At 34.5% G+C, this 14,819-nt stretch overlaps 1 protein-coding gene across 1 annotated transcript; it reads left to right on the top strand.

Annotated features, from left to right (window-relative positions):
• The first annotated feature begins 325 nt into the window (after positions 1 to 325).
• Positions 326 to 14,701, top strand: LOC308682708 (receptor-type tyrosine-protein kinase FLT3-like). The gene is made up of 24 exons (XM_081352595.1): positions 326 to 435; positions 687 to 781; positions 1,888 to 2,030; positions 2,150 to 2,256; positions 2,348 to 2,465; positions 2,586 to 2,731; positions 3,292 to 3,422; positions 3,519 to 3,657; positions 3,857 to 4,034; positions 4,113 to 4,210; positions 4,395 to 4,500; positions 4,650 to 4,837; positions 6,400 to 6,488; positions 6,571 to 6,703; positions 6,789 to 6,893; positions 7,003 to 7,113; positions 7,729 to 7,885; positions 8,093 to 8,205; positions 12,524 to 12,642; positions 12,734 to 12,856; positions 12,951 to 13,062; positions 13,188 to 13,287; positions 13,490 to 13,595; positions 13,676 to 14,701. Exons 1-24 carry the CDS (start codon positions 369 to 371, stop codon positions 13,850 to 13,852), a joined length of 2,961 nt encoding a protein of 986 aa, XP_081208721.1. The 5' UTR covers positions 326 to 368; the 3' UTR covers positions 13,853 to 14,701.
• The last annotated feature ends 118 nt before the right edge of the window (positions 14,702 to 14,819 follow it).

Raw genomic sequence — 14,819 nt, 5'->3', positions numbered from 1 at the left:
ATATATTCTTAATTATTTCAATTTGTATATTCGTATTATAATTAAGTAGTCATTTTATTATTATTAGGCTATTTTTATTATTATTAGGCTGCAATAGGCTACTTCTGTAAAGTAAAAAATCTCCAAATAAATAATAGGCTACCATAAATATCATCCTTTTTTAGAAACAATCTACTTGCAAAAAGACTTCTTGTTTTAAGTTGCTGGCAGTGATACCCTGCATATTTGAAGAAGTGCTTAAACGTCAGAAAAGTGATGTTTTGTGTGTCGTGTGCTGAAGCGAATGCCTTTGAGCCTTATTAAGAAGTGATGTTTTGTGTCATGCGCTGAAGTGAAAGTCTCTGCGCCTCTGCTGTCCATCCTATTTCATGATCACACAAGCCAAGGGTCTGTTATGCATTCACGCGATGCGTTCAGGAAAGAGGCTATTGGTGGGTAAGTCGGACAAAATATTTGTTACTGTAATTTACCACTGAACCGGTGACACACTGCAATATAGTTTATTTAGGCTATATTTAGCTTATGTTAATATGTGCACATTTTAATGGATTATTCGTGTGTGATTAATTTAGTCTAATTTCTATGTCATACATTTATTCATTTAATTTAAGGTCTAGTCAATTGAATTATGTTCAGTTCTGTTCTCTTTTCTCTCACATTTGTTTTGTTTTTATCTCGTGCCGAAGTGTTGCTCGCGCTGGCGCTGCACTTGGGAGCTCGAGGCAGCGCGATGACGGACGCTTCAACTGAGACTCGTTCACTATGTGACACTGATGGATCGGTAAGTTCTTCTGATCAGCTCCTCATTTGGCTCAGTACAGCTTTCTGCCCACAGTTCTCTGACTCCTTCTGAATATTTTGTATACCTTTACCCACACACGCCACAGGGTTGAGGTTAGAGATGTCTATCGATGAACTCGATTCACCCTCGTGAGTTTTGCCAGTAAACGTTAGGCTACTTTAAATAGGGTCATAAATACCTTTTCCGTTTATTAAAGATAATTTGCAAACACATTTTTGTAAGACTTTAAACATTAACATTCAGTTTTTTACTTTAGAAATGTATGGTATGATTAATAATTTAACAAAATAGAAAGTGGTGTCTTTTAAGAGATGATGATGATGATGTCACCACAGTTTTTATTTATTAATGTGATTATTAAGGAGTTAAGATGGTAAAAGGGTTCTCAGATGAAAAATATGGAAAATCGTTTTTAAAAAAATTGGTAACACTTTGCAATAAGGTCTCATTTGTTAACATTAGTTAACTAAAGTTTACACGAACTAACAGTGAACAATTCTGCGTCATTTATTAATCATAGAAAAAAGTTGCATTTATTAACATTAATGCACTGGACTAACATGAACAAACAGTTGGATTTTTAGTAAGTAACATTAACAAAGATCAATAAATACTGTAACAAATGTATTGCTCACTATTTAATGTTAGTTAACACTAATGTTAACAAATGAGACCTTATTGTACCAAATTGTTAATGAAATTTCACTGTGTTTAAGAAAAAAGGCATTTAATAACACACATTATGAAATCTGGAAGTATTTCATTGTTAAATTTGACTATCGTTAAACATTTTAACACCCTTTTTGCGTAATGAACTGCAATAGCTTATGTTTATTGTTATTATTCGTAACAAGAGTTTCTGTAAGAAAGGCGTTTTATCTTTTATCTTGCATTTACACACCAATGTTTATCCAGTTTTTATCAGTTAAAAAGCTGCTATAATAAAAGCAGAACTGATGGCTTTAAAGAAATTGCAGTAATGACCACAGAGCCTTGTATTTTACAGTTACTGTCAGTCAGGGTAAGTTTTTTCAGCATTGATGGTTATGGAGTGTTAAAGTCTGTATGTACACCGTCTTTTTCAGCCCATAAGATGCACATTGGAAGACACCGACTTGATGAGTTCTGACCCAATTCAATTGAACGTCAGTGAAGGACAAACTGTGGAAATTTATAGTGCATGCCAACAAAACAAACCAGAGGGGCTTAAATGTCTCTGCTACCAAAGGTTTGTGTTGGGTGGATGATGATTGTTTAATGAAGGTTTGAATGTATTAGGCTACTGTAACACATCACCTGATGTAAAAGATGAATAATTGATCGAAATCTTTTACATGTTTTCTACAGGATAAATTCCTCAATGGATTCATTACAGAACACTGAGAGATTTGGAAATGAAATATACACTGTAATCTGTGGCAATCATAGTGTTACAGTTGTTCAATCGCAACAAAGTAAGTCAAACACTGAAGAAATGAAGAAAATACTATCTCTGTTTGCATCTGATCTAATCCATCACTTTACCCTGCTTTGTTGTCTCTGTAGGACAGCCATCAGTTCCAGTGCTCAAAGCTATTGCAAAAGAAGGGAGAAGCTATATAGTTCAATTAGTGTGTACTTCTGAGGGGAACCCAAAACCAACCATCAGGTGGTATGGTAACAGGTAATATGAAGTTATTTGTTTTAGATACTGCTTCTGAAGGGATGGTTATAGGGAGAATTTATTAAATGAATCAGTGCTATAACTGTATATCTATATTTCGATTGTTTGTTTTCCATTTAGCTCAAAACCAGAGGAGGGCATGACAAATAAGTGGAATAAGACAGAGAGCATTTTGATGAGTAATGAATATCATCCTGAAACTCCGAATCTAAAGTGCTGTGCCTATAATTCACTGGGAGAAGAATGTACTGAGCTCCATCATTACGGTACGTAATGTTTTTTTTTTTATAATAGTTACATAATTTGTATCTATTTTTTTATACATGTACACAACCGGGTTTGGATTTTTTAATGTCATTAAGTTCTTGCTCAGTAAGGCTGCATTTATTTGATAAAAATGTATGATATATTATTACGATTTAGAATAACAGTTTTATATTTTAATGTATTTTACATTTTTATTTATTCCTGTGATGGCAAAGCTGATTTTTCTGCATCATTACTCCAGTGTCTCATGATCCTTCAGAAATCATTCTAATATGATTTGCTGCTCAAGAATTTTTTCCAATCTTTGTGGTCTGTGGGTCATGAGACAAGAAGACATTGTTGAAATACTGTCAGCGACCTCATTTGGATTTGACTTATTATGATACCTGAATTAAAAGTTCTTAAAATATTTATTTTCTTATAAAGAATTGATAAATAATGATGCAACTTATATAATAACAGATAATATATAACATTATAATATATAACATTATCAATGTACAACATGTACAGTTTATGTTAATATTATACATCAACAAATGATTTCCTTTTCCTTCAGATCTCAATACGAAAGTGGATGGGCAAAAGATGATTTTCCTGAAATCTGGTTGGTCTCTGCTACTCCGTTGCACCATAAAATCTAAATCTAAATTAAACCCTGAACTGAGATGGCACTTCAATAACACGGCAGTAAGATATGGATGGAAACCATGAAGAAATATTAAATCCTAGTTTCACTGCTTTGACAGTTTGACAGTTTGACTGTTTTGTATGCCCTTAATTCAGGTCAAGGGAATTACATCATTACTTTTTTCAGATTGGACAGAGCACTTCTTTATCGAATCAGTTAACGTGACGCATAGTGGGGAGTACATCTGCACATCTAAAAACAGCCACACTGGGAACACCTATGTCAAGGTCCTTGGTAAGTAAAGCCATTGCCATTTTCTGTTAAAATTTTAAATATATTTATTTGACACAAGGAATAACTTCCAATACCAAGTTCTGTATAGTTATACCAAGTTAGTATAGTTTTTGACTATAAATTGAGACAATGTATTGTGCAAAATAATAATGAAAATGATATTTTTGCCCCTCCTCTATTGGCGATCCTTCCTTGACAGAAAATGACAAAATCGACATATTGCAGTTGAATGAGAACAACAGCATACTAGCACGAAATAAGGCAAGCTTTTGCTTCCAGGCTCTGGTGTTCTCCTTCCCAAAAGCCCAGTGTCACTGGATTACACCAAATCAAACCGAAATACAGGGCAGAGAGACCCACCACCTTGATTTTAATAGGTATTTACTTCATGCCATCCATTTTAATCCATTTTAGTGTGTTGTTGTGTTTGCTTATTTTGTTCATTCTCTCTTTAGTACTTTTGAGATGTGTAACCCTGAACCGGGCCAGTATCAAATGAAACTAAAGACTCAAGAATACAGTGTCACGAGGAACATGTCTCTCTGCGTTTTAGGTAAGTGGTCATAAAAAAAGAGATGTTAAATGTGAAATACAGTAACATTTGAAGTAGATCAAAACCCTTCATCAAAGTTACACATGAATTTTGAACAATACCCGTTCTTGTCTTAGGACAACTTTGATGAACTTTTTTGATCCAATGTTAACTACTGTATATTAATATGCAATGCATTTTGCAGACATTCCTAGAATTACAATTCACGAAGATTCAAACTTAACCATTTGTGAGACTGAAAGCTCTCTACCTGTGAATGTCTCTTGGAAGATCTGCCCATCACATGCTAAGTAAGGCATCAAGACATAAACATGTTTATACAAGAAATACAAGTAATTTGTTTGTAGATTCATTTTAACTTATAAATGACTTACAACCAATTTCTCTACTGAAACACGCCATTGTTTGCAAATGAATTGAACTCTGAATATTTTCGCAGATGTATTGATCCTAAAGAGTGGGAAGAGATGTCTGTCGCCCAGCCCAAGTTCATTGATTCAGATCAGTTCTGTCAGAAGAAAATTCACTTTGCCAGACCACACTCAAACAGGGAGGACCATCTTATTAAATGCTGCATCACTAACATAGCAGGGACTGGCTGCAGTGAACAAATACTACTGCAAACGAGTGAGTCTAAACCGCAAATTGAACACTCCTGAAATTGGGAGCAGTGAGTTAACCTAAACACTGACTAACATTATTCTGTGCATCTTACTTATCTTAAATGGGATTTCATAACTCTTTACACTACCATTCAAAAGTTACATAAAACGTAACATGGTTTCCACGAAAATATGAAGCAGCGCAACTGTTTTCAACCGTCATCTTAATAAGAAAGGTTTCTTGCAGAGCAAATCATCATATTCAGAGCCATGTGACATTGAAGACTGGAGTAATGACTGCTGAAAATGTAGCTTTGCTATCACAAGAATAGATTACATTTTAAAAATTATTATGATAGGCAACAGTCATTTTAAATTGTAATAATATTTCACAATATTACTGTTTACTATATTTTCTGATCAAATAAATGCAGCCTTGGTGAGCTGAAGAAACTTCTTTCAAAACAAAAACTTACCATCCGAAAACTATTGAACGGTAGGACTAATAGCAGGATATATTCCCTACATATTTATTTTTGTAAATATGTGGGGAAAATCTTAACACCACAGAATTTGAATTAAACATGATACCAAAACATGCGGGGGGGTTTACAGCTGTGTAAGGCTTTTTTTTCTTTAGAAACTTTTTCCCCCAAGGGGTCGATTGCACAATGATCTAACACGAAGATCACATATTGTCTGTCAATGTTATTGCAGTAATCAATCCTCATTTTAGTTTAAAGGAACACTCCACCGTTTTTTGAAATAGGGCTTATTCACCTTCTTTCCTACATTTAGATAGGTGGGAAAATGCATTTTTGTCTCAGTGCATGCATTGTTTCATTTTGACAGGGTCGGCGCTAGCTTAGCTTAGCATAATGAATGGAATCCTTTGTTGCCAGCTAGCATGTCCTGAGTAAAAGTGACATAAAAAAAAAAAAAATAATAATTACTTCTTGTGGCCTGCGTATTCACAACGAGTACAAATAGCGATGCAGATTAACACTAGGCGATTTCCTAGGCAGATATTGACTTATATATTAAGCACTATATTAGGGGGAAGCACAGGCGAAGCACTGCTACTTGGGCATGATATCTCTGCGCCCAAGTAGCAGTGCTTCGCCTGTGCTTCCCCCTAATATAGTCCCAAGTCAATATCTGCCTAGGAAATCGCCTAGTGTTAATCTGCATCGCTATTTGTACTTGTTGTGAATACGCAGGCCACAAGAAGTAATTAGGTGTTTTTTGTTTGTTTTTTATATTACTTTTACTCAGGACATGCTAGCTGGCAACAAAGGATTCTATTCATTATGCTAAGCTAAGCTAGCGCCGACCCTGTCAAACTAAAACAATGCATGCACTGAGACAAAAAAGCATTTGCCCACCTACTGTATCTAAATGTAGGAAAGAAGGTGAATAAGCCCTATTTCAAAAACCGGTGGAGTGTTCCTTTAAAATATGGTTAGCTTTGAGGATGAATCACGATTTTAGTTCAGTTTGGTTAGCAGATGCAGGCTTAAAATTTGTAGCATAAAAATCATCTCCAGGTGATTTTATTCATATGCAGGTTATCAATCTTTTCCTCAGAATTCCGCATTGAATATGTGATTTGTTTCCTGCTCATCTTCATACTCCTCGTGGTCATCTTTGCCTTAATCATCTTCATCAGAGTTAAGGTAAACCTGCTGTCTCTGTCAAGAAGACAAACACCAAGAAACATATATCTTACCTCTTGAAAAATACACTCCTTTGTCACAGAAGCCTGTGTACCAGTGTCAGATCCAGATGATTCAGATGGTCGGACCCAACGACAATGACTACATATACATTGATTTCAAGGAGTTTAAGTATGATCTAAAATGGGAATTTCCACGGGAAAATCTCGAGCTTGGTAAAGATAGGACCAGGAACCTTCTTTTGACTTGCTAGAAATAACTTATTAGGTGTTATTGATTCCTTCTGTGTTCTTTCCGAAGGGAATGAGCTAGGATCTGGTGCTTTTGGGATGGTTGTGCAGGCTACAGCATATGGGATCAGCAAGCCGGGAGTCTCCATTCAGGTGGCGGTAAAAATGTTAAAGGGTAAGTAATGACTCTACAAAATGAAATCAATCAATTGTGTATGTCATTGGCATTTTGGAATATGTTGGTAAACCGTGTACTTCGTATTGTTAACTTGTGCGTCAAACAGACAAGCACCAGGCAGTGGAGAAGGAAGCTCTGATGTCTGAACTGAAAATGCTGACTCATATTGGACACCATGAAAACATTGTCAACTTGCTCGGAGCTTGCACAGGCTCAGGTAAGATTTGGAGAAGTCATGGGTTTCTGAATCATATCCTCTGCTGGAGACTCCTACACATAAGAATACTCTCTTGAATACTTGATTCTGATTGGTCGGTTGTAGGTTTGACCTCCTGCATGACAAGTCTCTGTGTCTCAGCATTCTGAACTCTCCTTCTTCTCACATAATAAAATCATTTTATAGTCAGCATGAAACGGAAATGGGTGCGATAGTCTTTTATTATCTATTGTGACGTACTTATCCAAGTGAAATGGCTTCTCCAACAAGAACAAATGTAGGATTTATGGGACTTAATTTGGTCCATGGTTGTGGTTTGCAATTGCTGTGATGTCATGTGAGTGACGGGTTGCCCCACCCTCACGCCAGTAAACATGTCATCAGAGAAGAGAAGAGATATCGCTGCAAGAGGAAGGGAAAGTTATTTTGATTAAAGATTACGAGGGAACATAACTTAACTAATATTCCATAAAAAATAAGATTTGTCCATTTTGATTTCATGGTGACTTGAACTCAAATCAGTACAATTGTCCATTTATTTACTTATATGTCAAATGAGCATAATATACAGTCAGAGTTAGACAGATTTATTTATTTTATTTTATTTTTTTGCAGGTCCTATTTACCTGATATTCCAGTATTGCTGTAACGGAGATCTCTTGAACTACTTGAAGAGCAACAGGGAACGTTTTCACAAATATCTGACGGATGCTTTCAACAGGGACAGATTCAGGGGCCTCTACCACAACTTCCAGCAGAAGAGAAACTCTAGGTTTGCATACGAGTCCACCAAGAAGTGAATTATATTAGTGGCCTTTTAGACAAAGCAAAAAAAAAAAAAAAGCCCCGTGCGGAACAGAGGGAAATGAATATCTTGTGCTGAAGGGGAACCGTAAATCTAAGGGTGTACATAATTGAATAAACTGTCATGCAGTTACTGTAAAAGACCATGTGCTTCTCTCTCCTTGTCGTGCCTCAGTGAGTATGTTGAGCCTGATAACAACCCATGCCTGCACATGACTCTTACAAGCAAAGGACAGGAGAACGAGGCGCTCCTCAGTCCCAGCATCAGCTCAGTGTCTACTGTTGAGGGTAGGTGGAGAAAAAGAAAATTTGAGAGGTTTTAAAACATAGATATCATCAAGTGAATTATACAATGAATTGTATTACTTTTATTTATCAAATAAAAATTAACTTGGTTTCACTGTTAAACCATACATGCATGTTTTCATAAAACATCAATTTATTGAATTAAAGTGCCCCTATTATGCCCTGGAAATCCAGAGTTCTCACGAGAGCACAAGATGAATTTGCTCAGCGAGTTTACTCTGGCATCGAGTAATGATGCTCATTAAATATGCCCTTGTATCCGAGCTGCACCAATCACATCGGGTTATCTGATATAGGCGGGCCAGAGGCGAGCTAAACAGATGATGAAGTTGCAAGATGGCTATAGTATGAATGAACACCAGTTGTTTGAAACGGCTTTGGCCGCTACAATAAACAAGTTAGACTTGGCTTTTTATCTAAAAGAGGAACAGAAAACGGCGCTCGAATCATTCCTTCGCAAAAAGGGCGTTTTTGCTGTTTTGCCGAACGGATACGGCAAGAGTCTAATCTACCAGTTAGCTCCGCCAGTAGCTAAGCGTATGGGGCTTGTTGTGATTGGTCGTAGTGTTATCCAATTGTGTGCAGTGAGATTTTCAAATGTATGCTTGGTGCCGCCCCTCGAGCTGGCCGATTTTCATTAGTCGATGCCATTTATTAATCTTTCAGATTTAGGTCTGGATTTCCAGGCTACCCCTATTATGCTATTTTAAAGGTTCCTAATCTTGTTTTTGAGGTCTCCTACAATAGGTTTACATGTATCCGAGGTTAAAAAACACTTTCATTTTCTAATAATATACAACGCAGCATCACCTCTTTGCTCACTGTCTGAAACTGTTCGATAAAGAATTCAGTCTCTCTAAAACCCCTCCTTTCTGAGAGCCAACTCTGCTCTGATTGGTCAGATGACCCAGTCTGTTGTGATTGGTCTTCCGCTTACAGCATGAGTTGGAAACAAAACTTCCATTACCATATCTGAGGGTTGTTCCATAAAAGACGCTTAGAAAAGCGGGGATTAAACTCCAAAACCGGACTTGAATGAGCCTAACAAATGAGTTGGGGCTAAAGTGGTTCCATAAAAGGTAATTGAAGCTCACGCAATCTCACTAATTTGATCCAGGTTTATCTAGTCTAGATAATTGCGTGTGCACGCGTTTCTTAAGCAGCCCTAGAGGTCGATCGTGGATCAAATCGATCCACCATCAAACAGCGTACATATTTTGTGCTGTTTTATGCGTTTGTGACATGTTTTTCCCCCCCTCAGTTCAAAACTTACATTTTACAGTTATATTCTCCATCTGTAAATGTTCGAAAGCCATGCAAATGTATCCATTTTGCTGCTAATTTTCATATTGAACGAGCGCTGCTGCGCGCATGCGCGCCAAATAGGAGCGCAATAATTCTTAAAATCGGAAAATTCGGAAAATTAATATGCGATATTTTATAACACTAGAAATATCTTCTAATTATAATAATTTATCTTTAGGATGTTGGATAAGTTGCACTGAACTTCAAGCAAACAGAAGTACTTCAGTGAAGTAGCCTATAATTCAGGGAAGTTTATTTTAAGAAACTAAATGCCTATATAAATATACAAAATATAGTTTTGGGTATAGGACCTATGCTACTTAATAAAGATGATGTATACTTATTTAGAATGCTGAGAATTACAGCTTTTAATGCAATATTTTTTTGGAAAGCAAGAATCCCCAGTTTTAAATGAGTAGATTTAGTTTCTAAAGTACATTATGGAGAGGATAACATTAAATTAAGAGCAAATGTATACATTTTGAAAAGATATGTGCAACTCTAAAATCAAAGAATATTCCATAAAATAAAGGAATATATATTATTAACTACATTTTTATATAACACTCCCTCCCTTTTATTTCTAGTAATTTGTTCTTTTATTTATTTTACTTATTTAATATTGCATATTTTATATTCAAATAATATTACTTGAATAACTATTAGGAATTATGTGTCATTATAAGAGTTTGATATAAATATGTTAATGTTAAATTTTTATTACTATTTATTTATTGTTTTTTGTCTTATCCCCCTTAAATCATATGTAAAAGTGTCTATGAACTTTTTGGTTATTTTTCTATTCATGTGTGTTTTTAGGCTATGTGTTGGTGGGTATTATCACAAAAGAAAAAAAGTAGAAGGAAAAATAAGGAATATTTATTGGGGGAAAATATGATGTCTTTAAAGGAACTGTAAATTTGTATAATTGTGTTAAATGTGTTTGAATTGAAAGACATAATAAAGTACATATATATATATATATATATATATATATATATATATATATATATATATATATACACTAAAATATTTGTTATTTGGACATTAGATGTGCCTTATTTAGAATTTTAAACCTGTGTGTATATTTTTATGATAGCAATAACTGTAAAGGGACTATTGTAATGGGGTAAATCAAATGTAGGCTAATATACTGTCAATTACTAAGCTCAGATTCATCTTACCAGTTAAAATTTAAAATTTAAAATTTGCTTTTGTAATTATTTATTTTTAATTTTGTGATTTTAACTTATGCTTTACAAAGCTTTTTTTAGATTGTGTTCTAATGTTCTTCTAATCATAAACATGTACTACAGCTGCCAAACAAAACCAGAGAGAAATGTATTCATAAATCTTTAAAACAATCTAATTAAATCTTGGGCACAAAACATTCAGCCAGTAAAAAAAGAAAACCTGTAGTATATATATATACAGTGCTATGCATAAGTTTAGGCACCCATGCTAAAGTTGACTAAAAAGAGGAATAAAAAATCATCTTTTGGAAATTGAACTTAATGCCTTAATTTAAAAAATTAGGAAAAATCCAACCTTTAAGAACACCAATTTTCTTTGTGAATGAATAATGTATCGTAAATAAATAAATGTTCTTCCTTAAAATACAGGGTGCATAAGTTTGGACACCCCTATGTTAAATTCCCATAGAGGCAGGCAGATTTTTATTTTTAAGTATTTAAAAAAATTTTTTTTTTAGGATACTATGCATCCTGATAAAGTTCCCTTGGCCTCTGGAATTAAAATAGCCCCACATCATCACATAGCCTTCACCATACCTTGAGATTGGCATGGTTTTATTTCAGTTAGCCTAATAGCTAGTTTGATTTGCATTGCTTTATCAGGATGCATAATATCCTAAAAAAAAATTTTTTTAAATACTTAAAAATAAAAATCTGCCTGCCTCTATGGGAATTTAACATAGGGGTGTCCAAACTTATGCACCCTGTATTTTAAGGAAGAACATTTATTTATTTACGATACATTATTCATTCACAAAGAAAATTGGTGTCCTTAAAGGTTGGATTTTTCCTAATTTTTTAAATTAAGGCATTAAGTTCAATTTCCAAAAGATGATTTTTTTATTCCTCTTTTTAGTCAACTTTAGCATGGGTGCCTAAACTTATGCATAGCACTGTATATATATATATATATATATATATATATATATATATATATATATATATATATTGTATTTAGGCCTATCTATCTATATATATATATATATATAGGTCTATATTGACTAATTTATCATTGTAGCCTTATTTAAGTTGATTTTCTGTATACTGTGTATTTATTTTTGGACTAATAGTGGTTAATAAAGTCCAATAATGGTATGAGAGAGTGTCAGTGGTAATATCATTGTGTTCCTATTGGTCAGTGTTAGAGGATCTGTGTAACAACTGAGGCTTAGCCTGACAGTTAGCCTGCTCTGGACCAGGCTAGTTTCCCAGCATAAGTTGCCGGGGTAACTGAGTTTGAACTTTTTTAAGTTTGATTTATGAAACCGAATCTACCAAAAATAAGCCTGACTAACCGAAATAAGCCTGGCTTATACTCTAATCTTGGTTTATGGAACAGCCCCCTGAATTGCAGCATTTGTACACAGTGATAATAACAGTAACGATGGCGTCGGTTTTACCATATCAATTGAAGCCCGAGTCCTCATCATTTGGAAGTGCATGCAAAGTGGATTTGCTTGTGCAGAAAACAGTGTCTTCTCGTCATTTTGACATCCAATCACTTCCAGACCATTATGCAAATTTGTAACAATCCTATGCAGGACCTTTTTATATTCACAAACAGCTATATTACACACTGCATGAAAAGTAATGTCCAAAAAAGTGTAATAGGGGCACTTTAAGCAAAACTTGATTGCAAAATGTCCATATGCTCAATTTATTTGTTATTTGTTACCAAATAACTAATAATAATGAATACAATAGATAATAAAACTAAATTGTTTAATGTCAATTCTGTGAAGAAATGCTTGAATGTGAAGACAGTCTTCAAGAAGAGGAACTTCAGAGTCTCACCTATGATGACCTCCTGAGTTTCTCTTTTCAAGTTGCAAAGGGCATGGAGTTCCTGTCCTCTAAAAATGTGAGCTTATCTTTCTGATCAAGAAACTTCTACTTCCTGCTATTTCAGATATGAAACTGACACCTTTCTTGACCACATTTTGTGTCTACAGTGTATCCATAGGGACTTGGCAGCCAGAAATGTTTTGGTGACACATGGCAGACAAGTGAAGATCGGCGACTTTGGCCTCGCCAGAGACATTGAATGTGATTCCAACTACGTCGTAAGAGGAAATGTAGGTATTTTGGGTGCATATATGATAGTTTAGATGTGACTGGTCTTCATTTAGTTGACTTGTAATTGTAATGGTTTACATGCCATTTTTGCAGGTGCGTTTGCCCGTGAAGTGGATGGCTCCTGAGAGTATTTTCAAAGGGGTGTACACTATGCAGAGCGACGTCTGGGCCTATGGCATTCTTCTATGGGAAATCTTTTCTCTAGGTGTCTCTTTTTGCTGTCAAAACAGCTTAACTTGTATTTAAACAAGAACATTTCTATAAATCATTCCTAATTTAAGCACACAGTGTTTTGTTTTGTTATGTTTACTCACTATTCATGTCTATTAGGAGTCACCCCATATCCTGGTATAACTGTGAATAACACATTCTACAGAATGATTGAAAGTGGATATCAAATGGAGCAACCCTATTATGCACTAGAATCTATGTAAGTGCCTCTATTTTTAATCAAAATCAAATTGATGTATCCTGTATGTATGTATAGTAGTTTTATACAGTATATACATATATATATATATACATATATACACATGTATACATATATACATATATATATATATATATATTTAAGATTGACATCGACAAAATTAACAGAACATTTATTATGCAGTACATATTTTGTTATTTAGATACAGCGTTATGTGTCGCTGCTGGACACTGGATCCTGTAGATCGACCTTGTTTCTCCAAGCTTGTGGCTTTCATGGAAAAAGAGCTGGCTGCTTTGGAAGAGAGGGTGACTTTTATGTGAAAGTTATTTTTAAAATATGGTAACATTGCTGGCGGATACACATTTACTGTGATATCTTTCTACAGCTATATTACAATTTTGGAGGATCCTTCCATGAAGTAACATACCAGAATGCACCGATGACCCCTGATCCTACATTGATGGAGAACAAACAGGATGCCTTCCAGTCCAACACTGAGAATTCAGATGAAGGCAAATCTGTGGACAGTCCTGGATTAGTAAGAACAGAACCTCTTGTTTGAATACGAGTTTAAACCTTGATTATGTCTGGCATTGGGAAAACTTTATGCATAATTTGTGCTTCCCATACCACTTACACGTAGCATTTTTAGTTTCAAGAGAAATTGTGGAAGGAATTGTTATGTATCTTGTATTTACCACCAATAATATGTTTAATATTTTTGTATTGAGGCCTATTAACCCTGATTTGGTTATCAAATGTTTTTTTATTTTTTTATGGGTGTATGTGTAAACAATGTTAATAATATACAGTATTTGAATGTTGTTTTGTTCAGCAAGCTTCTTTGGGAACTATGAAAAATAACAAATATTTACAAAAATTTTAAATAGAACTTTAGAATAGCTTACTGAATAACCTGCTTCTGTACCATAATGAAGGATGACAAAAGTTGCTGTGTTTGATCACGGATAGTATTAATTGTTATTTTTGCTGCATTTGCAGACTCTAATAAATTGCTCTATTTTTATAAGAAAAACTCTATTTATTCAATTAGCCTACCTTTAAAACATTTATGGCTTAATAATTTTCCTTTAATATTATTTATCATGTAATAAGAATAGTCTACAGTATGCTTAGTTATGCTTATTTCTTGTTACACAAATTTGATTTGCACATTTGTGCAGATTTTCTATAAACAAAATTAACTTTTTCAGTTCCTTTGCTTAAATTGATAAAGTATAAATTGTAATGTATTAATTGTTTATTTCACTTGCTTTCAAGAGCACTGGGACAGTGAATGAGTGGACATAATATTGAAAAGGGATCATTGTTATTTTTATGTTGGAGTAGCTGAAAAATGTTTATATGTAAGATTTAAGATGCAACAGTGCAAATAAAACACAAATTGTGCATTTTTGTCTCATATTTCACTGATGAGGACCCTCGTGGAATTGCTCTGTTTATATATGGAATGCGTTGAGTTTGAAAGTGTTTATATCATAGACCTACAGAGGAGGGCGCCATGGTGC

Source organism: Scardinius erythrophthalmus (genome assembly GCF_964197995.2).
Source record: "Scardinius erythrophthalmus genome assembly, chromosome: 22".
NCBI classification, from domain to species: domain Eukaryota; kingdom Metazoa; phylum Chordata; class Actinopteri; order Cypriniformes; family Leuciscidae; genus Scardinius; species Scardinius erythrophthalmus.
This window is presented reverse-complemented; position numbering and strand designations above follow the sequence as displayed.

What these genes read in the sequence shown, in the direction of transcription:
- LOC308682708 (XM_081352595.1), top strand. Translation starts at nt 369, where the DNA reads ATGATCACACAAGCCAAGGGTCTGTTATGCATTCACGCGATGCGTTCA. An exon ending in CAGCAGAAGAGAAACTCTAG is followed by an intron (nt 7,886 to 8,092) that starts GTTTGCATACGA and finishes GTCGTGCCTCAG; the next exon opens with TGAGTATGTTGAGCCTGATA. An exon ending in AGTTCCTGTCCTCTAAAAAT is followed by an intron (nt 12,643 to 12,733) that starts GTGAGCTTATCT and finishes TTGTGTCTACAG; the next exon opens with TGTATCCATAGGGACTTGGC.